General features: G+C 42.9%; 1 protein-coding gene across 2 annotated transcripts in view; it reads right to left on the bottom strand.

Annotated features, from left to right (window-relative positions):
- TRABD2B (TraB domain containing 2B) overlaps positions 1 to 24882 on the bottom strand; it is a 291115-nt gene that overhangs the window by 40304 nt on the left and 225929 nt on the right. For both annotated transcript variants that reach the window (XM_061344875.1, XM_061344874.1), the window contains exon 5: positions 7777 to 7867. In XM_061344875.1, the coding sequence (XP_061200859.1) occupies positions 7777 to 7867 (91 nt within the window). The remainder of the gene's footprint in view (positions 1 to 7776; positions 7868 to 24882) is intronic.

Here is a 24882-nt window from a genome sequence, read left to right as displayed (position 1 = left end):
TGAGAGTTTATGGAGTATGAGATACAGATATCCTAAAACTAATGGGCTGCAGAGAAGCAGAAGACCTAGGAACCTTAGCATTGGCTGCAGGACAGCTCAGTGATGAAGCTGCCCTTGAGCAAAAAGAAGCAAGCCCAGGTTCCCCAGTGGCCCTGCATGCAAGTTCCCAAGGAGTTGAAGGATATGGAATATGAAATGACTTTTTTTTCCAAAGAAACCAGAAATTTTGCCAAGGATAAAATCTGATTATAGAGAAAAGTGGGTGTCCCACTGGGAGAACTAGTCAAGCACAAAATTCCTGAGAAGCTTTGTTCCATATTCTTTCATCAACACCATGAATTATATTGCTCCTTCCCATATTTCTTTAAGCAAGATGCTAAATTCCGTTGTTTCAGAAGGTGTTCAGCATTTAAAGGGGTCCTAAAGAACATCCACTGCCCCTAAGCAAGGTGTTGCTCAGGAAGTTCCAGGATAATTAAGTTTCTATGGCTGAGAACTTGTACATTGACTTTACTTCTGTACCACATCTTAAGAGCTTTTCTTACATTCCTTTTCCCCTAAGAGTCACTTCAGCTGGCTCAGACTTTGTGGCTGTCAGGTAATTATAGACACAAAGACAATTCAATTGCAAAGGGGATATTTCAAAGGTATGTGGGAATCCCTTGAAAATGTAACGTGCATTATTTCCATGACAAAATATTTCAAGTGTTAAGTAGTCATATTCCCCAACGTTAGACGAGACAATACATTTGCCAATGTATGCAGATGAACACCATTTAATCCCTATACACCTCTTACTGCAAATTATGCTGTCAGAGAAACCCTCTAAATAACGGGTTTGTCTTCTTCTAAGGGAAGGAAGCTACTGAAGGGAATATGATCTTCAGACTCAGATCAAGTGAAAGATCCAAAGGTTTATGATAGGATTCAGAAGAACTGCAGCATCTCAATGGGGAGATTATTCCACCCACCACCACCACAAAGAAAACCCCCAAGCCCAAACCAAACCAACAAACAAAAAAACACTCAAAAAATGCATTTTTCCATGTCTCAGAAGAGATGGGATCCTGAATGGGCTAATATCTCCCCAGCTCTTCTTTTTTTTTCCTCAATTAACTCAGTTGTTTCCAATGCAAGTGTCACAGCTCTCAGAATTCCCCCCTTTTTAAGTAAATCTGTACTTATTTCATTACAACTATAACATTTTCCCAAACACATCCTGAACATCAACAGCTAAGCAGAGAGGAGTAACCCTGCCAGGCTGGCACCAGAAAGTTGCTTGGGCATTCCTAGGAACTTGGCAACCCCTTGGCATCCGTAAGTTTCTGGGATGCAATCTACTTAACTGGCACTTCTACCAATCTGGGGCTGTAGGGATTGTTATGTTAAACATTTTTCCACCTCTGCGTATCACCTTGTGAAGGTTAGGGACCCTGATGGAGTGAAATGGCTTCATCACTACATGTATTTTGGGTGTGCTTTCATCCCATGGGGAAGAAGAAAGCATTCATCGTGGAGTGAAGACTTCCACTATGAGACAATGCTGAGTAGGAGAGCCACGATCACACAAGGTAGGATGCTACAGGAAAAGACGAAGAAGCAAGCTTTTTGCTGCAGAAAGAAGGAAAGGAATAAGCTACAAAAGCAAAGACATGTTGCTTTGCTTGGGTCAGGAAGTTCTAACATAAAGAGGAAGGCAATTAATTTCTACAGCAGAGCTCTGAGAGCTTATAATAAGCTCTCAGATAGTCAGAAATAAAAGCTTGTCCTGATTACTCCCATTCTGAAAGAAGGCAGCATTGAGCATGATATCAGAGAGAGCAGTCTGATGGAAATGAGCAGTGCTGCATGCTTTTCTGGCCAAGAGAACAGCGTGCAGTACGTCAGGGCTTGGCGTGTGGCAGACGGTCAGAGCCAATCTGAGAACCCAGTAACAATAGAGTCATCATGGACACAGGTGCTTCCGGGATTGATCTGGCAATTTGGCTGTTTCCAATTAAATATGAAGCAGCTGTGGCCCTTTATCTGCTCAAGTCACTGGAATCCATCTGAGGGGAAACTTTCTCCCCTCTTCTCACTCAAAGCATGGAGCTCTGCTTTCTGAAGACAGAGAGGTAGGGACAGCCAGTTGGCAGAAGCCCCACAAAAAGTTGTCATTTTTATGTCAGGGCAAAGCAATGAGATACTGATTCAGCCATTCCGTTTCCAATGCCTTTATCTGGGGACAAGGAGGACAGCCAGCAAAATAAGAAGCAAATCTGAACGCTATTGAAGGTTGTCAGGCAAGCAGATGCGAGTTGCTTTCCCTCAGGCAACAAAATAAACAGATGAAGACAACATAGGGGTAAGTTCTCAAGCAGTTATGGCAGGGTTCTGCATGCTGAATACAGCAGGGTTTCTTTTACAGAACAGGATCGAGCTTTCAAGAAGGTGTTTTCATCAATCAGCTAGTGGGATTTTAGAAGAGGCTGAGGAAGGTCAACCCCGGGCCACCAGGCAGATCAACGGGAGCTAGGGGATTACAGAAATCCAGTCAGTGAGAGCTCCCAAACAGCTCCACAACAGCTAGATGTACTTTAGATGAACTTCTCTTTGCCAGTTCATTGATTCTGGAGCCATCAAACCCCTCCATGCCTTGGCTATCTCTTCTAGCCTGCCAAGCTCTCACTTTTCCCCAGTACCTTAAGAAAGGGAGAACTTGGCTCAAACATGCGCTTGCCACTAGACAAACAGAAATGTGAGACTCTAGGTATTCATTTTGGTCGGCTTACAGAGGAGCCATTTCACGACCCATGTTTAGTATTTTGGACACAGAAAGCCAACAATCTTCTGGCTTTATCCATCCTGTATGTAACTGAAAAAATAAACAGCTTTGGTCTTTGACCTGTTTCACTCTTCCCAAGGCTTTTCTGATACTCAGGAACAGTACTAGTTATTTCTTACTGAAGCTGAAATGGATGTGGCAGAGCTTAAGCATCATACCACACTACCCCACCTATTTATGGTACCACTGCTTCAGTATTATTGAACAATGAAGATCAGACTACTAATAATTTCAATAAATAAAACATAGGAACAACGATATTAAAGAAAAATAGTATTTGCTTTTTTGGCAAGGCAACATTTGTAGTAAGCAGGATGTAATATGAGTGTTTTGCTAAAGTTGCTTTCATCATTTCAAGTAAGGGGGCTTCTGACATAACCTGAGAAAGACTGTCCTGCAAATTACTGTCAAGAAATCACTGATATTCAGCCAAACCCACCCTCAGTTTCAGTGTAATATACCTCCAAACATTCCTATGTGCCTATGTGGTCAAATCGTTCCTCTTCATCCTTCTCCGCACAATCTGTCCAACAATTTTCTGGATTCCCTTGGCCAAAACATAAGCATGCAGCTGCTTCAGGGGTTTCTAACCCTTGCATTTTTCTCCACTCCCACCAATCTCTACATTAGAGTCCAGCTGATCTTCCCTGAACACAATCCAATTTTTCAGTTGTCAGTGCCAGAATGCAATGCAGTGAGCTTCACTCTCTTATACAAGTTACTTGGAAGCAAAGCAGAAATGTCTCTCTTGGGTTTCAGCAGAGGAGAAAAATACCTCTTATTTCATGTACAGCTTCACAAGAATCAAGAGGAAAACACCTGCATCTCTACAATCCAATCCATGAAACAATTTCTCCTTGCAAGCAGTTCAAAATTTGTTGAGCTTCTACTTGTTTATTCTATGTTATACATGGGGTTAGTAGAGCCACTCTCCCAAAATGGATCCTCTTCTGGGCCTTTATAAGTGTTTTGAAATGTATTTATCTTTTACAAAGGAAAGAGGAGAGCAAAAAAAAGAAGGCTAGACAAGAATGCAAGGTTCCTTAAGACTCAGTTACAGCAACACAGAATCACAGACTGGTTTGGGTTCGGGGGGACCTTAGAGATCATCCAGTTCCAACCCCCTGCCATGGCCAAGGACACCTTCCACTAGAACAGGTTGCTCCAAGCTCCTTCCAACCTGGCCTTGAACACTGCCAGGGATGGGGCAGCCACAGCTTCTCTGGGTAACCCTTGCCAGCACCTTGCCACACTCACAGTATCTAATCTAAATCTACCCTCTTTTAGTTTAAAGCCATTCCCTCTTTTCCTATTACTATGTGAATTAGTAAGAGGACCCTCTCCAGCTTTCCTGCAAGACCCCTTTAGGCACTGGAAGCTGCCCTAAGATCTCCCTGGAGCTTTCTCTTCTTGAGGATGAACAAGCCCACCTCTCTCATCCTGGCTCCAGACCAGAGCTGCCCCTGCCCTTGGAGAATCTTTGTGGCCTCTTCTGGACTCTCTCAGGTCCACATCCTTCTTATGCTGTGGGCCCCAGAGCTGAATGCAGTTCTCCAGGTGGGGTCTCATGAGAGCATAACATAACCCCAACAACCCAACGATTAACTGGCTGTGCTTTCTGAATATGCCATCAACTTTTATCATACCAGTGTCTGACTAGACCGTCTTTTGCAGCTTGCACAGAAATCATAAAACACAAGCTATTCTAAAAAAAGTGAGACAAAATGGTTTGCAGCAGCCTCCTTATTTCTAAGAGGGAGCCTCAGCACTTCTGATGGCTATAGCTGTAGGACAATGAAAACACAATCCCTGATCTCTCAGGTCTGGGAGTCTCTTTTTTATCTAAAGGCAGAAAGCTATTTCCTGCATACATGTACATTCTCTTTTATTTAAACTTCCCATAATTTACTATTTCTGCACCTTCATTGATGCAATTTAGTGGTAACTTCTTTACCATGCCATTTATTTTTCTTTCTGTATTCTCATCTAAGAATGGCTGATCTGCCTGGATCATCAGACCATAGGAAAACATACAGAGCATCTAATCTTTATGGAGTACAACCACATGCTCTCTCTTAACAATCCAGTGCTCCCAAATAACAGTATATTCTTGTATTGGGTCTGGCTGAGATGGAGTTAATCTTCCTCACAGCAGCCCTCACAGTGCTCTGCTTTGTATGGGTAGCTACAAAGGTGTTGATAACACACCACTGTTTTAGCCACGGCTGAGCAGTGCTCCCACAGAACCAAGGCTGTATCTCCAACATTGCCTCCTTACCAATAGGCTTGTAGGATCTTGGAAGTGGACACAGCCAGGACAGCAGACCCAAACTGACCAAAGGGATAGTCCATACCATGGGATGTCTGCTCAGCAATACAAGGTAAGGGAAAAAAGGAGAGGTAAAGGGGGTGGGGGGGACACACAACATATACTGAAGCCCTGCTTCCTGGGAAGTCGACAGACATTTCCTGCTGATGGGAAGTAGAGAATAAAATCTTTTGTTTTCATTTGCTTCTGAGCATGATCTTTGCTTTTGCTTTATTAAACTGCTTTTGTTTTAACCCCAAAGGGTTGTTTTTTTCCATCTTACTTCCCCCTGGCCCCATCCTGCTGAGGAGAGGAGTGACAGAGTAGCTTGGTGAGCACCTAGTGTCACCCAACGTCATAGAATCAACTTGGAAAAGACCTTTAAGATCATGAAGTCCAACCTTTACCCCAGGACTGCCAAGTCCACCACTAAACCTTGTCACTGTGGGCCTCATCTCCATGGGTTTTGAATGCTTCCAGGGATGATGATTCCACTGCTTCCCTGGGCAGCTTGTTCCAATGCCTGACTACGATTTCTGTGAAGAACTTTTTCCTAATATCCAATCGAAACCTCTCCTTGTGCAGCTTGAGGTAGTTATCTCTTGTCCTACCCCTTGTTCCTTGGGAAAAGAGACGAGCAACCTCCTCTCTCCATCCTTCTTTCAGGTTGTTGTAGAGTGATAAGGTCCCCATCCTGAGCCCTCTCAACCCACCACAACCTTTTAATAAAGTTTTCTATGTTCAGTGTTCAGAACAGACCCCACAGGAACAGGGCACTAATCCAGAAAAAGGGACCAACCTACCCAATGTTCTGGTCTGGAGCTAGGAACAGAAGCTACCAAGTGTAGGGTAACTCAACTAGCAAACATTGTTCCAGGCAGCAGTCCAAGTCCACTTGCTTTCTAGTAGGTTTCCCCCAAGGACTGACAATTTTAGGGAAGACATCAAATGAATAAGACACGCTGCTGCCAAGGCAAGGGAATGCACAGACAGAGGTGCCCCACATTGCAAATAAGTCAACATTAAGCAGTGGCTTTGTTTCAAGTTTCCTGCCCTATAACATTATTTCAAGTCTTCAGTGATGTGTGTAGACATAACCCAAGGCCGTAAGGAGCACTGCATCTTTCTTTCTTCTCAAGGGCTTGCAAACAGCCAATAAATTAATAGTTTCACAATTTCCAAGTAGAAATACTTTTCATGGGAAGATGATACTTTCAACTAAATGAAAATTGCTGAGGAAAGTGCCTGCTTCCCTGAGTGGAAAGTTTCTTTGTCAGAAACCTAGGAATGGTATACCTCAGCTGTTTTGGTATAGTTTGCTTGTTTTTTCTATTTCTCTGTATTTTAAGACACAGGCATTTCTTGTTGATTTTAGCCCAAATTTCTAACTCCAGTCAGTCACAGTCTTTACAGCTCTTCTCTCTGCCATGTTGACTTTTCTCCCTCTGCCAAAGTGCTTCTTAAACCTCCTCTGAATAATTCTGTTTGATAGCTTTTTCTTTCCCTTTTCCCCCATTGTTATTTAAGACTGCACTTTTATTGCTCAACATACTCCAAGAAGCATTTAGGATAAATGCTCTGTCAAAGACACTTATGTACAGTTGAGCCACATTATATTCTAAATGAATAACTGCATGTTTCACAAACAAGGTTAGATAAGTCAGATTTTCCAACTATATTAAACATAGCTGTTTCAGACATGGTCTACTAGCCCTCAATAATCCTCCATATTGAAACTCGCCTCATATTTGGGCCATGTCATGTCTGCCCACCAGGGACAGAAGCATGCTGCTAACACTTTTCTCCTAATGAAGATAACAACCCTCTGACAGAGCAATCTCGGCCAATTTTTATCTGCAGAATGCAGGGGAAAGGCTAACTTTGCAAGGCGAGCTGGTCTCTCACCATCCCTCCCACAGTTTTATTGCCTTTGGTATCTTTAGACAGAGATTTCATCTAAATGGCGATTAAAAAGAGAAGTCTATGGGGGGAAGGAAGTCTGTTTCACCAACCAAGGAAGATTTTGTGCCATGTTTTATCTGATACTAATGAAGATCGCCAAGAACCTGGTTATAGACCCTTCCTGCCCGCTTTACTTGATCAGATAGATGAAGCAGCTCAGTGAATACTGAATCTATTTTTACCTGCCCACCACACTTTCCAAGGTGCTACCTTAAATGTGGTCCTTCAGACAAAACTGAAATTCCACCTGAAGAAGAACCACCTGAGAGAAGGGCCTGAAAACATGAAGTTGGTGGCATTCTACTGTCCTGCAATGGGAAGTGACTAAAACTCCACGGGGATTAGAAAGACAAAACAGTTATTGGGAAATACGAGCTGGATGAGATGTTTCTTGAAAACAGAAAGAAACTGTGGCACTATGGATCTGATATAGTGAAGCAGCTGTGATACAAATAATGTCTCCAAGTGAAATAGAACAGCCACTGAAGCTCCATATGTTTCCAAACTCACAACAGATGCTTTACAATGCACTTTTTGTCTGGAACTGGAACTGGAAAGGGAGGTTCTTCACTCCCTCACCCACTTCCTATACTAATGCAATAAACCTGCTTAGTCACAGAAAAAGGGAGAGAAAAAGAGAAAAGGAGAGAAAGCGATCAATAATCTGTGGGCAGCTGCTTACTTTCCAATTGGTTGTCCAGGAGGGGTGTGCTCCACTTCAAATCCTGCTTGTCTCAGTACATCAATCACAGTGTTGTTACCGAGGAAGTGACCTAAAATACAGGTAGAAAATAGCACTGTCAATCACACTGCTCCTCTCACTCACTTGAGTTCCTCCTATTGGAACAACAGGTTTGGGAAGCAAGGTTACCAGAAGTTAGACCAGCTCCAAAAGGAAGAAAGGCACATCATGCAATCTATTGTAATTCAGACTCAACTATTCACCACACAGCTTACTGCAATGGCAATGGCCAGGGAAAGAGACCATGTACAGCTTGATATGATCTTCTTCCATTTTATTTACCCCTCCCTCCCCTCATATGGCCAAGGGACTGGGTGGATAAAAGAAAACCTAGATGAATTGCTAGTCTTGTCTTCCACCGTGGCCATTCTTAGTATGTGCACAGAATAAATGAAGTTCTAACATGGGTATCAGACTGACCCTGCAGTGGCAAAAATATCACTAGAGCTTTGAGTTTTGAATTAGAACAACTTACAATGCCAGATGTCCACCCTGCCCATCATCGTTCATTGACATCTGCTTATGAAGAAGCTCTGAAGCTGCTGTACTACACACTTAGTGCTTTATCTAAACCGGCAGTGATTCAGGAAATGCTTCATCAACTGCTCAGCCACCTGCACAGCTGGTTTGGGACGAGCTGGGATGGTAACCTTATCTCTCCCAAAACGTGAAGATTTAGGCCTGTAAATCACGGTTCTCTGCTAGAAGTGTAAAGGTCGCATTCCTATTCACAGAAGTAACAAAGAGCCCAGTAAGTATTGCAGCATGTATGGGCCTTGAAAGAGTTTACTTAAGAGAGTCCTATGTACTTGTGGTCTGAACCAAATCCCACTGGAGTTAATGGGAGCCCTCCAAGGGCTTGGGGTACAGACTCAATAAGGCAGTGTAATCCCTCTAAAGCTTTCAACTTATTGTCAGAGTCACTGTTTTCAGGGTGGGTTAGATATATAAAGCAAAGAGGCAAGAAGCCTACTAACAGGTTTATTAAAATCCATGTAACCCAGTAACCTGTCTCCAACTGTAGCCCGTGATGAATATTAAAGGCATATAAATATCTACACAAATGACCCTAAGAAAGGACAGAACAATCCTCCTCCATTATGCCCATTAGCTTCCAGCTCTGTACGGCTGGGTGACCCCCATTTATACCCAGGTCACTGCACCTCACTGCCAGCTCTGAATAGACCAATTCACCATGAATGTACTCAAGCCTCTGCCTCTCTGCACTTTTTGCCCTGTGACATCTTGTAGCACGGAGTTCCACCACATGCCACGTGTAAAAAAGCACTTCTCTGGTTTGCTGCTGCTGCTTGCCTTAAGCACAATGTGTTTGCAGGAGATGTTTGTAACTGCCTGGCTCCATAGGCTCCAAAGCCAAATGCTTTGCGTAGCGAAAACAAGGAGACAGGACATGCTGGAGTCTCTCTCCATGGATGCCACTGTGTAAGGAGCTGGTGTAACTGTCAGCAGAGTCACCCCTAGGGCACTTCCCCCATACTGCACAAAGTTGCTATGGCTTTAGGAGTAATTCAGTTCCTAGTACTCGCTAAGCCTGCATCTCTCTACTCACGCTGCCAACAAGGGCGCTAATTCACATCAGTTGTGGGAATGATGTAGTCGTATGGCTTTCAGAGCAACTTGCAAACACTGCTAAGAGCTTTTAGCCAAAAGACATTTCTTTAAATGATTAAACATACATTTGCAGACCCCTAGTGTGTTCCAGGATTCCTCCACTTCCTTTTAAGAAAACTCAAAATTTGATTTTCCCCTAACTTATTTATAACAAAAGCCAAAGGAGCAACGAGCAGTCCCAAAAATGTGTTACACACCCTCAGAGATTCAAGAAATGAGACATTTGTGAGTGATTAACTGGGTTTGATCACATCCTGGCTTTTTATGCAATGGCCAAAGCAAATAAAGGTCCCCATTCTGTCGCTGGCAAAGTGACACCGAGCAACCAAAGGCAAAGGTGTTGAAGTCAGAGATGTTTCTGAGTCCATAGGACAGCGTTCTACTTTCCCTGAACCAGAGTATCAAATGCCAAGAGATTTCTTTATGTAAACAGTTGTCCTGAATCCAGCAAATCTTTGACATTGTGACAGTACAGAAGAACACAGTTTTAACCACTTTAAACCCAGGGAAGAAAGTAACTATGCAACAGCTCTGATTCCTCCTCCTCCAAATGGCAGGATCGTCAACAATGTCAGCTACTCAGCAAAGCCTGCAAGTCACTTCAGGTGATGGGTGAAGACCAAAAGGTGATACTCTGGACTTCCCATTCCTGCCCTCTGTGAGGAGATCACGATGAAAGCTTCTAACTCATTGGACTGGTGATCTGCTGTGCAGGGTAAGCATAGTGAGATACGTGTTTCCACAGGGTAAGTCATCCCCAGCCCTTCAAGTCCTCTGCCATTCCCCTTTCCCTTGGGAGCTGTCCTCCAGCTATCCAGGAGTTTGTATCAGATTTTGACTGCAATTACAGTTCCTGACAAGGTAAAACCCACGCACATGGGGAATGTGCGTCTGCAGGACCTATTCTGAGACCAGGGACTGAACTTCTGCATCACACATCTCCTTACCCTCTCCTCCAAGCTTAAGGTCTATTCCTTTAATTTTGCTTTTCCTAGCATGAAGGAATACCATTTTCCATTAAGAAAACCCTACCAAACTTCCAATCTCTGAATAAATCAAAACTGTCATTACAAACTTTTAGGTGAACATTTTAAGTCTACAATTCAACACATAGTAAAACATTTTCAATGCCCCAGTTCAACCAAGGTAAAAGAAATCAAAACAACAACAACAAAATCAAAACCAACCCCCAACTTCAACTACCCCCAAATAATTCTCCATTCCACACGCATAAACAGAGCCTGAAGCTTTAACAACCACTAGGAAATGGCATGAGCACGTCTGTGCAAAGCTTTACATTTGGACTCAGCTTAAAATGTTCCCATTTGCATTATCCCATGTGCATCTGGGACAATCACCACCTATCCCACCGGCAGCTTGCCCTGTTAATGCGTCCTTTCTACCTATTTGCAATGTTTCTATACAGATCAGGTCTGACTCCTTTTCTTCACTTCTCTGCTCAGTCAGAATTTGCATATTGCAACTGGCTTTGTATTTGCTATTTTCCATCAGAGTTGTGGCCAACTCACTGCCTGCTTATGCACACAACAAGCAGCTTGAAGTCACGCTCAACCTCAGCAATGGAAAACCTGGAAATACGCATGCTCAAAGTCCAAACTATCCCACACAATACACATCTTCTGAAGAGTAAATCTATGGTATCCCATGACAAGGAACTCCTCAAGACCAGAAAAATGTGGAAAAGGAGGGTTGAGGCAAAAGGTGGCACTAAAGAGGTCCAATGCAGGTGAGTAAAGCAAGCCATGAAAACATGCTCGTGTCACTGCTGTACTTTCATGGTTAAGTAATTCCTGGAAGAGATGTCTGGGCTGGCCTTCAGCTGCTAAGGCCATCACAATTATCCTTCCCAGTTTTAAAATCCAGGAGTATTTTCTATATGAGAGATTTCTTACATAGAATGACTCTCCTTGGTGATATATATATTGCGATAAGCATTAATTCATTAGATACTGACAACAGCATAATACTTTTGACAGCTTATGGCATGAATGAAAACCAATTTAATCTGTATATTAGAGACAATTAAGCTCAGCATCAGTGAAAAACACTTATTTCTGGCCTCTGACTGCCCATATGTGCAAACAGAACATGTAATAATTGCCGGATTTTTTATAACATCAGTGGATTTATTTTTTATTTATAGATACAAAAAATGTGCTTTTTATATATATGCATGTGTGTGTGCATGCCTCTGCTAAAACCTCTAAAAATTTCTCTGCCTGGCCTGCAAATTTTCATGAAAATAACAAAATCAAGAAAGTATAACTATTGAAAAGTTACTGTGTTTAGATACTTATGAGACAGATTAGAGACAGGGGAATGCTCTCACCTCTCCATCATTATTCCCTCTTCAGTCTAAACCTCAGTAAACTATTTCTGCAGTATTAACCAAATTTACCTTGACAGCTGATGAAGACTGGATCCAAGAGGTCAGAGCACAACTGCCCTGGGAAATCCATGCAAGTATGGGAAAAGGAGAGAAAGCAGACATGAAAAGACTTTCTAGGTAGGGGCTTGAAGTGGAAGAATGTACTTGAGCAATGGAGATATAAGTACAGCCTCTCCGAACAGTTTAAGATAAAGAGGTGTGGATGCAGTCCTTCCATCCTTTAAGGATAAAGAGATACTCATGGGATTCATTTGAGGACAAGACACAAACACAGTAGAATGACTGAGTGGCTTGGTGTGTTTCTTCATTAAATTTAATGAGGTCAAGATTATTCTCCTTCCACTCCTGTCTTATCAAAACAGAGGTTCTGGAGACACTGGAGGAACACGTTATATAGCACAGTTGCTACCATTAATCAAACACTCTCCATCCCTGGGTTGCTTTTTTACTTTTAATTAAGATCTGTGCTTTGGACTACACAAAGCAGACACATGTAATGCATTTCCTTATCGCCACAAGGTTTCATTTTTCACTGTTATAAAGAAAGAATAAACCACTTTATTTTTTTACTACAAGGTGAAAAATACATGGTTTCCTTAAAGTATGTGCATGCACAAACACACTGCTGAAATAAAGGCATTTTCTTCCTTTCTTTGTGGAATATCCTGAGGCGGTGAGAAATACGCTTATCAGCCAACTCTAACAGGAACAAGACACATATTTTCTAATTGACCACAGAAACTAAAGCTCTCCTTTACCATTTCAGATGTTCTGGTGACCCCCATCAATAGAATACCTAAGCATAAGGCTGCATCCCTCAAAAGTTAAATTAACTTGGGTGTTCCTACACAAAAACATAACCTTGTTTTGATGGCAGAAGCTGAAAAAGTGTTTTTAAGCAAATGTTATGTACTTTATCTGGGTCTAGAGATCTACTACAAATTACTTTGTCTCTTCGCTGCGCAAGTCTTTGTTCCACGGCTTAGAAGGATAAAGGGGCACAAAGGAGCAGGAGATAATTCCCTCACAAAGGACCTCCATTGCCAGATCCTTTGAAGTTGTGCTAAAAAAGCCTTGCTAGCCCATTAGCTGACACACAGCAGAAACCTGAACTGTTTCCATGCACACTACAAGCAGAGCTATTTTCTGCACAATTAGTCATAAAAAGGGCCAATGTAAACTGTGTCGGGAGGTCTCAGTTCTTTACATTCTCCACACAGTGAATCAGACGTTATGTATAACGTTTTGTTGCCGTTTAGACCTCGGGCTGCTTTGCAATCAGGAGGCGGCAGTCTCTATTCCTCCTTCTCTCTCGACACTGATTTTCAAGCCCCTTGGCAGCACCAGTGTTTATGGTAGTTAGGCTTCACAAGAATGAGTGTAGGTAAAAATGCATACGCTGAAAGCTCCACGTTCACAGTTGGGGCAAATATGGGTTCTTTTGCTTGCTGCCTCCAAAAGTATGCCTTCAGTTCTCTTGTTCTGAGCCTGGTCGCACTGAGCATTTTGGAAGCTGCATGATGAATGTGTCAAGAAGAGGCTGTAGTAAGGAGTTACAGCAAACGCTTCAGGCAGTGAATTTTATCTGAATTTTATAATTTCTCCATTACAACATTCCACCCTAACAATCTTTAGGTAACAGCATGAATTTACTGGGGGGAAAGCACATGACATCCCACATCACTCTTTCCTGCCATGGAAATGGTCCCAGATGTCCCAGATCCATGATGGGGAATCAGTCTTGTGGATAAATCCTCCAAATTTTTAATTCCCTTCCATTCCTTATCCAGCATCATAGCTGCTTCTATCGCTGCATCCAGTCGTTCTTTGCTAATGTCATCCTTTAAAAACTGGAACCTCTTTTAGCCTTTCTCATGCCAACTCAGATTTAGATTCCTATTGCTACCATAGGATTGCTCTTCTTTCTTCCTAAACCACTTACTTTCCTAAAATCTCACTTGGGATTGCCTTGAATCAGTACCCTGAGTGCACTCTGACAAGGAGCAAATGTTAGATTTGCTTACAGATCTTGCTTTTATGAGTTGGATCTAGATGCATCTGGAAGTTTCCTCCAGCCTGTGCACCCTTCTAACGTGAAGTGTCTTATCAGAGCGCAAAGAAACACACCAGGCAAGGTGTTAGGCAGGTGACATATAGCATCTAGGGATGTGTATGATGTTACGACTACCTGAAAATACTGATTTTTGGATTTTATTGATAACATGAAAAAAGTAATGCTTCTGGGGATTCAGCAGGGGAATTTTCTGGGAATGGCTGGGAGGATCCCAGTGCTCCCCACTTCCACAGTTAGTATGAAACATAAGCCTTACTCCATGCCAGAGGATGAGACAAGCAGTGTATATGTATCATCAATGTCCCAAATGCATCCCTACCCATATCACAGATAGACCAGGTATAACAAAAGCTTCCTAGAGGCTGGTGTTCATGAGCTGCATAGGGGCTTTCCAAGAGAAAGTGATTTTCCAAGATACAGCACAGAACTGAGAGTGCCCTGGGGCAGCTCCTGTGTAGGAACAGCACCAAAATACTATGGACAATGAGAGATAAGTGTGAACCCACAGAAACTCAGCAGCTTCAGATATAATCCCTACTAGGTCTGTTGATGCTACCCTAAGCAGCTGTACTGGATTTGTGTGGCAAGGTTTTGGTAGCGGGGTGGCTTCTGTGAGAAGCTGCTCTAAGCTTTCCCCGTGTTCAATGGGGAGTCAACGCCAGCCAGCTGCAAGATGGAGCCACCACTGGCCAAGGCTGAGCACATCAGAAGGGAAGGACAGGGGAAAGGTGCTTTATGATTTAGTTTTTACTTCTGATTATCCTACTCTGATTTGATTGTTAATAAATTAAGGTAATTTCCCCAAATCTAGTTTGCTTTGCTTGTGACAATAATTGGTGAATGATCTCTCCCTGTCCTCATCTTGATCCATGAGCCTTTCATTGTATTTTCTCTCCCCTGACCAGTTGAGGAGGGGGAGTGACAGAGCAGCTCTGGTGGGCACAGCAGCATCTAAAGGATCATAAAGGAGAGTGCCCAGTGCTCAAAGCTGGTAAGTCTGTCCACCCAGGTTGCTGTTTTTTTCTCTGATGCAGGACACACTTCGGCACTTGGAAACTTCAACATTATACAAAAAGCTGGGGAGGGGAGCAGGGATGCAGGGAATGAGCTTTCTTCCTCCCCTGTTTGGCAGGAGTATCCGAGCCCAAAGCATGCCTTAAAATATACTTTGTACAAGCCACATGCAATGGTCTTGTAAAGCAGGCTTTCATCATAGCTTCCTTACATCATGCCACCCCTTCTCCAAGGCAGATGGAGAAATCATTTTCCCTCTTGTTTGATGTTGTTATTTTCTGCAGTTGTGAGGAACTGACTCATAGTCACTTTGGACAGTCACGGGAAGCAAAGCAGTAACACATAAAAGGCAAAGCGTGCAGCACTCTGAACGTCCAGCAATCCTCCCATGGCTCTCCTTCATTCTTTCCTTGCATGTAATCACCTCACTCCCGTCTCACACATGAGCACTTGCAGAATATGCTCTGGAGAAAGGCCACACTGTAGCCAGGGGGAGAACAGAGTGATGAGGGGTCAGAACTCGAGGGGGTTATTCCAGATTGATGTCCGGGTAATGGAGCACACATCTGTGTTTCCCTGGGGTGTCTTTGCGATCTGCAGTGCAATACTGTACACAGATAATCTCAGCCTGAAGAACAGGCAGATTCCCAGAGCCACGTTCTACTTTCTTGCTAGCCTTTGGTACAATAAACTCTCCCCAAGTCTCTGTCATTCTGTTCTTCCTTTGGTTATCCCTTTGAGTATCCCTTCTGTTCAGGGCAGAGAGATATTCCAGAGGCACCCAAATGTCACACACTAGAAATCCTTCTCTGGAAGTGGCCTGGAATGCAGTACACAGATCCCTTAATAAACTTAAGATGGGACTGAGCTTACCATCCTGGGACTAGTGCCCATGCTGGCACAACTCTCTGCTTTCAGGCCCAATACAGTACCATCACATGGGCTCAGCCACTCAGCTCTGTGCTGTCTTTGCACACTTGCCCTAAATATATGACAAAGAAAACAATGATTTTTTTATTTGTATTATTTACCAAAAGGTCATTTTTTTATCCAAGTCCAAACCAGCTGCTTCACTTAGGTTAAGAATAACACCACAAGCGAGAACTGAAGTGAGGTCACCCCCCAAGCATCTCCTCTGGCCTCTGTGTCAGACCACAGCAACAACTGAGCTGTGACAGACCAACCAAACAACAGGGTCCAAGGCTGCTTCTGACATTTCCAAATGAAGTGACTAGTCTAAGCTGGTCAGTCTCACTGGGGAGCATGGGCACCTCCACACAACAATTCATTCCAACATCTCAAATACCAGGTTTGGGAAGAACGTAAGCCTTGTGTGCGATTCCCTCTCTCCATTGACCATGTGAGTTTAAATAGCAACTTTAGCCTCAGCATCTATTAGACATGGCATGATGGTCCATCAAGCTACCCTACTACTGCTCAGAAGCTCCCAAATACAGCACAGAGCCTATCCTTCTGCCCTGTTCCCCACCTTTCTTGCATGCCAGAGTTTGCAAGGGAGGGCAAGCTGCTATGATCTGTGCTGGACAATGTGCTTTGGTTGGTTTTGGGGACTTTTGGGCTATTTAATAATTTATCTTTACTTACATTGCATTAGGAGTTTTCCATAGAGAGAATGTCCAACAGAAGAGGACCCTTTCAGTATATGTCTTAAAGAAATAACTCAGTGGATATCAAGGATCCAATTTTAAAGGGCAGAGGGAGGTGGATGAGTAGCTCATAATACCCTCTTACTTCAAGACTACTGTGTTTGAGACATGGTGAATTCAATCCCTTCCTGACCATGCTAAGGAAAGGTCCTTGGGGGGATAAACAACAAAGCCTACAGGCTGGAAGTGTTTCTTTTCTAAAATGTATTTGTGCTGTTTGCTGGTATAAACTGGAACAACTTATCAAGACAAGAAACCTGTAGGAAAAAGATTATGTGGGTAGGGCTAAAGTGAAGATAGGGCTTTCACAGTCCGCTATATTGCATGGAGGATAGTTGTTGGTATTTTCACCTATAGCAGAATGCATGTTTCTTGCTCTATCATGTTTTTGGGAACACATCTTTCTATGCAAAACCATGATGTAAGGTGTGACTGGAGGTGTGTGCCAGCCATGCAGCTGTATGACAGTGAACATGTCCCTGTGACCCTCACGTGACCCCCTTCAGTGAACAGGGCCAATATACAAAACCTTGGGAGCTTCACCCATTGCCAGCATTGCAGCCAGAGACAAGGCGATGAGTCTGAGGAAACCCTAGCATCTCTAAGAGTCTTCTCAGGTTGCTAAGACATCTCTGAGACTGGCCCAACCAGCTCAGACCACCAGATCATCTAAGTGCAGGCAGCCTGGTATGAATGTGCTGTCTTTATTGTTTGTCAACCGCCATCAACACCTCAAGCAGTGAGGAAATCCATAAGGAAACACAGTCCCCTTTTTTGCCCAAGGTGCCTCGTTAGTCTGATTGCAGCCTTCCTGGAGCAGACAACAAGCTCCCATCTGAACCAAAGCTATCAGCTCTTTCCATGTAAGCCATGCCAGCCCTCACAGACAGCAGCCACGCTAAAGTCCCAACAGCTGGCACTAAGCAAGTAACCTCTAAGCAAAGCATTTCATATCCCATCACAAACCCCTTGAGCCATCCCAAACTAGTCTGGAATGCACATGGACCTGCTTGCCAAAGCCAGGCATGCACTGGGGTGGGGGGGGGAGAAAACTTGTTTCCATACCTCCCTGTTCCACACTTGTACTTTGCAAAGAAGGTAAGTGTGAACGTGTTACTACAACACCTACAGTGACTTGATGGAGTCTGAGCTGAGGGCAGCTGCTAGCCTTGGAAAGCTCCTTGGTCAGCAAAACAGGGTTTTGTATGTAGAGCATCTCATTGAACTTGTGGAGACATTTCTGAAGCAAGGACCAGATCTTGTGGTAACTCAGATTTACTTTGGATACAGGCAGTACTATGCTTTAGGCAAAGGCTTCTGGCAGGTAATAATAATGATGCACTTAGTAGCTAGCTGTAGGAAATAAATAGTGGTTACAACCATGGCATATTATTGCAGGCTCTGGCAATCAGAAATTTAGTGATTTCCAGAGCTGGACTGTTGATTTTGTCTAATCAGTTTTGGTTTCATGGATGCATTTGGCTTCCACAGAATTCTGTAGCCACTATGTAATTATGCACAGTGTAAAACAGCACTTCCCTGGCGTTTATTTGGAACCTGCCCACTGATCATTTCATTGGGATTCTCCCAGTTCCCTCAGTTTGGACAAGCACAGCTCTAAACTGAATGTAAAAGACTGGTGCTCTTGCTCCAGTGTGAAATTAAACCATGCCAGGAAAGTGAGTTGGGGGCAATGTCTGTCAAAGCTGTGAAATTACTTCAAAAGACTACAAGACAGGATGTCATTTTCTGTTTGAAAACGAGTTTGAAAGCCACAAATCAAAGCTCCCAGTTGACAGGAGATGGATCCTTGCTTATTCTTTCTGCTTTTGACCTCCCACTCAACTATTTTACAGACCGGTTTCTGTTTTACACTGGTTTCCTCATCTTTTCCAGGAGCCCCTTTCTGATGGTTTATTTGGATTGTGGACGCCTCATAAGTGAAAAATGTGGTGATGCCATAGCACAAGACACAGTGATTCCTCAGCAACTCGCTGGCTCCCTGAAGTTTAAGGACACAGGACGAACTCTGTGCTGGAGCAGAGTACTGATGCTTTCTAGCCTGCTTCTCAAGCAGTGCCCTGCTGCCATAGGAAAACGAATGCCGTTTGACTAGACTTTTTTAACAAAGAAACTCTTCAAGAAGCCCAAACCCTTGTCTCCTTAGTCACTACCTTTTCATATTTGAAAGCTTCACGTTGTTAAGACCATTGACGGTTCACGCTTTTCCCAGTAAAATCCAACTGGCCACTGGATGTCACTGTTGTTGCAGAATAACACACCAGAAAGTTCCCAAATCGGGCTGTGAATAAGGTGCGCTGAAGTCACTCAAACTTGGATATGGCTTCTTCCTTTGAGCTAACCAGCACAGCGCCGGTGGCACTTGGAGGCTGCCCCATCACTGTGAACAACTGGAGGCAAGGCCCACTCAATGGCATTAAGGTCTCCATCAACATCTGCGGCCAAGTCTTCCATGGAGCTCATGGACCCTGACTCACCTGTGCAGAGATGTGCATCCCCTCTTCTTGCTAGCTCCACACTGGTTTTGATGAGATGTTCCCCCTGAGCCTCCCACATCCAACCCTTTCTCTTCTGCCATAGAGCGATGCACTCTGCAGCAAGCACGTTTCCAAGCTTGTCCTTGGTCATGATTAAAAGCAATTACATGTAGTTTTGCTCTGTGGTTTTAGCTGGCCCTGCTGAAAGGGCAGTTTAGTGCAGCTGTATGACTTTCAAGGTTTGAGCTAATATCTCAATTGAAACCAGCTTTTATGTTAGACAGATCATTTGCTGTCTCTGAATTACACCAGGAATATCCAAATTCGCTCAAGCACACAGAGGAAACCTGCCCTAAGAGACTTTCCTGAGCCTTTTAATTCAGCTAAGGATGCCTTTGCATCCTCATGGTGAGCCTCACCTACCAGTGCAGACTTTCAAGGAGAGCTTTGAGGCTGTAGGCTGAGGCTCTTTCCTATGGGAAAGCAGGAGAAACAAGCCTCAGGACTCCACAAACCCCTTTCGGACTGGGGTCACGAGGTGCAGATGGTGCTGCTGTGGCATTTCAGGAGGTGTAAATTGGGATTTCCTTCCCACCTTACACTCCAAGCTTGCTGCTTGATTCATGCCTACTGTAACACCAGGAAGCAAACCCACAAAACAAGGCAGATGAAGACAACAAACTATTGTTTCTGAGGAGAGAAGGAAAGCAGGAACACATCACTGATATTTAAGCTGCTTGTGTTGCAAGTCCTTCAGATACAGGAAAAGATGGGAAAAGATCTAGAATACCTGCACCTGGAGATCGATCTCTTTTAAAATACAAAGCATGCCCAAGGCTATGAAATAATAGAAAACTGGGCTAGAGAGTGCCTTTAAACATCATAGATCAGGATCAATTCTGCCTGGCCATGACGGAACAGACCAGCTTTGACCTATAACTTAGAAAAAGAATCTCCATAGGACACTTTGACCACAATATTTTTAAAGCATTAGGAGATTCTTTGGCTGTGTCTTTATTATTTTTTTTTCTTTAAAAGCAAAACAGAAGAAGGAAATGCTTTGGGAAGGACAGACAATCCTTTGGCTAAAGGTCTTGTGGTGGAAGGAGCAGGACTTCTAGCCAGCAACAGCAAAGCCTCTACTAGGAGGGTCACTAAATCTTAACTCTCAAATAGACCATCTGCATAGTAGGAAAAGAACAGAGAACAGTCCTGCAGTACTTCTCAGTTGTAAAGGTGCTGTGTGGGTACAAACACTGCTTACTCCATATATCATATGCAACCTCTCTTGGACACTGCCTGACACAAACCAACAGTGATGAGCTCCATCCTGCATGTACTTCCAGTCATAAGCTACTTAGTACATGCAAACAGTCATATCAAGCCTCCACATCCCTGTACATAAAGGATACCTTGACCACAGATGTTAAATTTCATCAACCAAAAGTCATGGAAAGTTGTATTCCTGAAATATTAATTTGTACATGCTATGCCTGCAAAGGATTTCTTTTATTACAAATTTATCCCTAATTAGACTATCAAATGTGTATCTATGTTCTACTCATTACTATTTATCTTTGTGAATTCTACCCATACAGATCTGTTCTCAGCCACATGGCCAAACATCCTGACTAATTTAAATTTAAGTTTTTTCTTGTATATATATATACATATGTATATACATATACACATGTGTAAATGTATAAACACACATTTTCTATATACATCCATGCTTTGAGCAAGCAGAAATACTTGATTTGAATCACCACTGCATGACTCTGGTTTTACACTGGTATAAAACACTAGCGGTTTTCAGTGTTTTCTCCTGCTGCCCAGCTGTGAACACTGGGGAAAAGGAGCAACTATGATGACAAGCACAATTTATCTGAATATCTCTCTTATAATGCTGGAGATAATAACTTCCAGCGAGAGATGCTCACTAGAGAGATTCTAGCGAGATTCAGTGATCCTGCTAGTTTTCCAGGACCCAGCTGTCCACTCCGACACATGGTCACATCCCAAAGTTGAGTTAAGTTATTATGGAAGTTTAGAAACCTCAAAATATACACAACAGATTGTGAGAAACATTGCGGTTAGGTGGGTTCAAGCATGCTTGAGGAATATGTTAAAATCCAAGCAAACAATCTACACCCTCGCCCCCTTTCTGTTAACACATGAGTGTGTGCACACATCACCAAGCTTGCAGTGCAATTTGTAGCTCTGTTATTCATAGCCTTCATTAAAGAATAACAGCCCCTGTTTGAGTATCATGAAGCAAAATTGCTCGCACATGTGGACCGAACAGACACACCGAAGCTGCACCCTTATGGTTTCTGAGTGACAAGCTTAATAAGATTATGCTTGATCTTTCTCTTAATAAAGCTGGATGACATTCAAGCAAAGCCTGGGTTTTGTTTTAATGGTACATTAAGGGAACCCAGAGTTTGGCACAGCTGGAGGCCTGAACCATCGAACAAAACTTGGCACTGCCAGCATTCCATTACGATCTCAGACCTCACATAATGAATATTTATATCTATATATACACACACGCATATGTATTAAATACCTATCATTAGCTGGTCAAGGTCAATGCTCCAGCTAACAGAGCTGGATGTAATACCAAGAATGATGATGGTTCTTTTTTTCTTGTGTTATGAATCACACAAATTAAGCAACCCACAGTTTATAGAGTCTGCAACATGATGGACTGCCTTTAAACCACACATACCAAGAGGAAGAACAACTCCAAGAAATAACAAAAGCAAGTGTCATCACCTTACTGTTTAAACCTGAACACAGCAGAACACAGAGACTCCTGCTTAACTTTAATAACACCAGCAGCCTTAGCTGACTCTACGGGAAGCAGTCATTCACTTGAGATAAGTCAGGACCCGTGTGTTTTGAAGCACTATGGGTTAGAAACTAAATAGTGTTAACTGAGTCACACTGATTTAAACCATCATTGCAACTGGGCCAAAGATTACAAAAGACAGAACACAAAAAGAGTCACTCTGAGGAACAGGGAAGATAGAATACTGAATATTCTATCTGATACAGTAAGATAGAATACTGAATATGAATAAAAACTTTGAACAAAGTAACCCCTCTGCAACTAAACTATACTTTTGGAAAAGGAAAGCTTCCCTCAGGACAAACTGAGCAGTATCCTTCCTTCATCTCCTTCAGCTATTACACTAAAGGTACAGCTATGCTTCTGTGCGTGGTCATGCTGCGTGTCTGTGTCTATGTACCAGTCCTACACATCAGTCAATGGGTCTTAGTCTTAAACAGAGAGCTCATGATGGAGCTGGGAACTGGATGAACGCTGGATGTGGATGGTTTAGACTGTGTAACATATCTGCCAAGAAATTCATTTTTGGATAACCAAAACAGTTCCCAAATTACATTTGCTGAGGATTACCGACGAGGAATTTAAGGGTACTGAAATACTGACTTTTGCTTTTTCCAAACTAAACAAACAAACAAACAAAAACTCAGTTTTATTTCAAAGCACTGAGAACCAATTTACTGAAATGGAACAAGTACATTTCGTTTCAAACAGAACACAAACACAGACATTAAACAATTAAACACTTTGCACAGCCTGAATTTTCTTCCAGGCTTTTCTTTGGTGAGAAAATGAAGACAGTTTTGTTCAGCATTGACCCAACAGAACTTTTCCTTCAGTCATCTGGTTCAGCCAACAAAACAAGCATGAATCATTCCCACTGCTCCAGACTGAGCCCAAGGCTCTGTTAATGCAGATGAATTCCCAATCCTCTGCCTCTCTCTCTCTTCCTTGAAATCGATGGGAAGTACCTTAAAGCTTGAGCATGGTGATGGGACCTTTCCTGGCTGTTAAGTACATATCCATGGATATGTAGTTCATGCTAACTCAATGTCTGATCATGGAGAAGTGGGCTAGGATGGGTGCTTGGCAGAGTCAAAATCTCTCTTTACAAAGTCCTATCTTCTTCTCTTAAAGTCAATAACAAGATTTCCACTGAATTCAAGGGAGCTGATCAGAGCTTTATGCTACAGAAAGTACAGGAGGAAACTGCCTTCCTTCTGTCTTCAAATCAAAGCGCTTCAATTCATTTCTGGGGCTACATACCTATCCACCCTAGCTCTTCATTCTTATTTACAATGCTTGAAAGTTTTTCCTTGTGTCCAAATTCACTGTCTTATTGGCATTCTTGTGTCCAAACCCCTCAGTACTTTTCATCCCATTGAACTCCACCTATAAAGCTCTCACACTATATTTTGGCTGACTATTCTAGGCTATTATATAAGCCCTTTGGCACTGTCCTGTCCCAGACTTCTCCCAACCTCCACACGTTTTCTCACAGCCAAGTTTCTGCAGGAAACAAAACATTTTCCACTCAGGCCAATTAGCTGAGGAACGTCAAAAGAAAGAGAAAAAAAATTCAAAAGGTTTTGGGTCAGTGGCAAGAGCAATAGAGAGGCCAAGGAAATGAAAGGGACTTGTTCTGAAAATGTTTTTGACTATGTCAGAGCCAATTCCCAATGGAGTGAAACAAGAAAAACATTCCTAGAGAGACTCAAGATCTGTCGTGAATTCCTGAGGCACATTAAGAAGTCTCACTTTCCCCTCTGTCTCCCATTCCTTTCTGAGGTACATCACAGGGCTCCAGAAAGAGGATGGTAAGTCAAGAGATCTGTGCAGTGGTCCCAGGCATTCAGAATCACAGTGAACCATGGGCTGGTGGATCGTACAGCAATGTGCCAAAGTTTCTCTCTCTCAAAAAGAAGGAACCAGAACTCTATTTGAGGATATATTCTTCGTGGTTGAGATATTGGGACTGCTTGTCTCAAGAAACGCTTGATTTCCTTGCAAAGTAACTGGCCTGTGCCCCTTCTGCTCCATCTTTAAAAGCAGTATAATCCACTTTCCTCCCAGGAGAATGTATTTGTCCCATTACATGCCTGTACATTGACAAAGTTACTGACAACTGAACTTTAGAATGAACTTCAGAATTCCATGTCTGCTGCTTTTCCCACCATCACCACAATGCTTATCACTGACTCCACATCCAGGATGAGAAACCCCGGCAGAGCAGCAGACACCTCTTTTTTCTGTGCTTGTAGACATCAAACCCACAGCCTTGTCAGTATAAGAACCAAGGCTCACCTTTCAAAGTGTTTGAAGTATTAATTCAAAGGGTTACTAAATACCAGTCTTAGAGGGCCCAAGGCTGCTACAGGGGGGAAAATGGAAGATCACTGTTTTCCAGCTGAGCTTTATTTAATGACTTTGCACTTCCTCATCTCTTTGGAAAATAAATGCCACATGGCATCCTAACATACTATGCAAGGAATAGTCAAGACTCCCAGCAAATAATTCATAACGACATCTTCTGGTTTAGTTTTTATGATGCTCTTTGTAGGACGATGCTGCAAGTTGATCTTGAGTATTTCACCATGAGAACAAAATATTCCTCCTGACATCCAGCTCTGTGTTCACGGGTTCATTTTTTCTGATGATTAATTCTGAGTTCATGCAGAGTGTGCTCAAGATTACACGGATTCATATTCATTTGACCATATCTGAGAGGATTATTTTAGTGTGCCCCACTTTATGGTCCATGAAACATGATCCCTCTTGTGTCTCTGTTTCTCTCACTCTGCCAGAAGTATTATTCTAACAACCAGTACTGGGAACTCATTATCAGCATAAGAGTGGAAAACAGCTATGTTTCTCTATGAAAACCAGCCCTTGTTCAGTGC

Source organism: Neopsephotus bourkii, unplaced genomic scaffold (assembly GCF_033783945.1).
Source record: "Neopsephotus bourkii isolate Nb327-2 ecotype Australia unplaced genomic scaffold, CSIRO-AGI_Nbou_v1 NB_234, whole genome shotgun sequence".
NCBI lineage: Eukaryota > Metazoa > Chordata > Aves > Psittaciformes > Psittacidae > Neopsephotus > Neopsephotus bourkii.
This window is presented reverse-complemented; position numbering and strand designations above follow the sequence as displayed.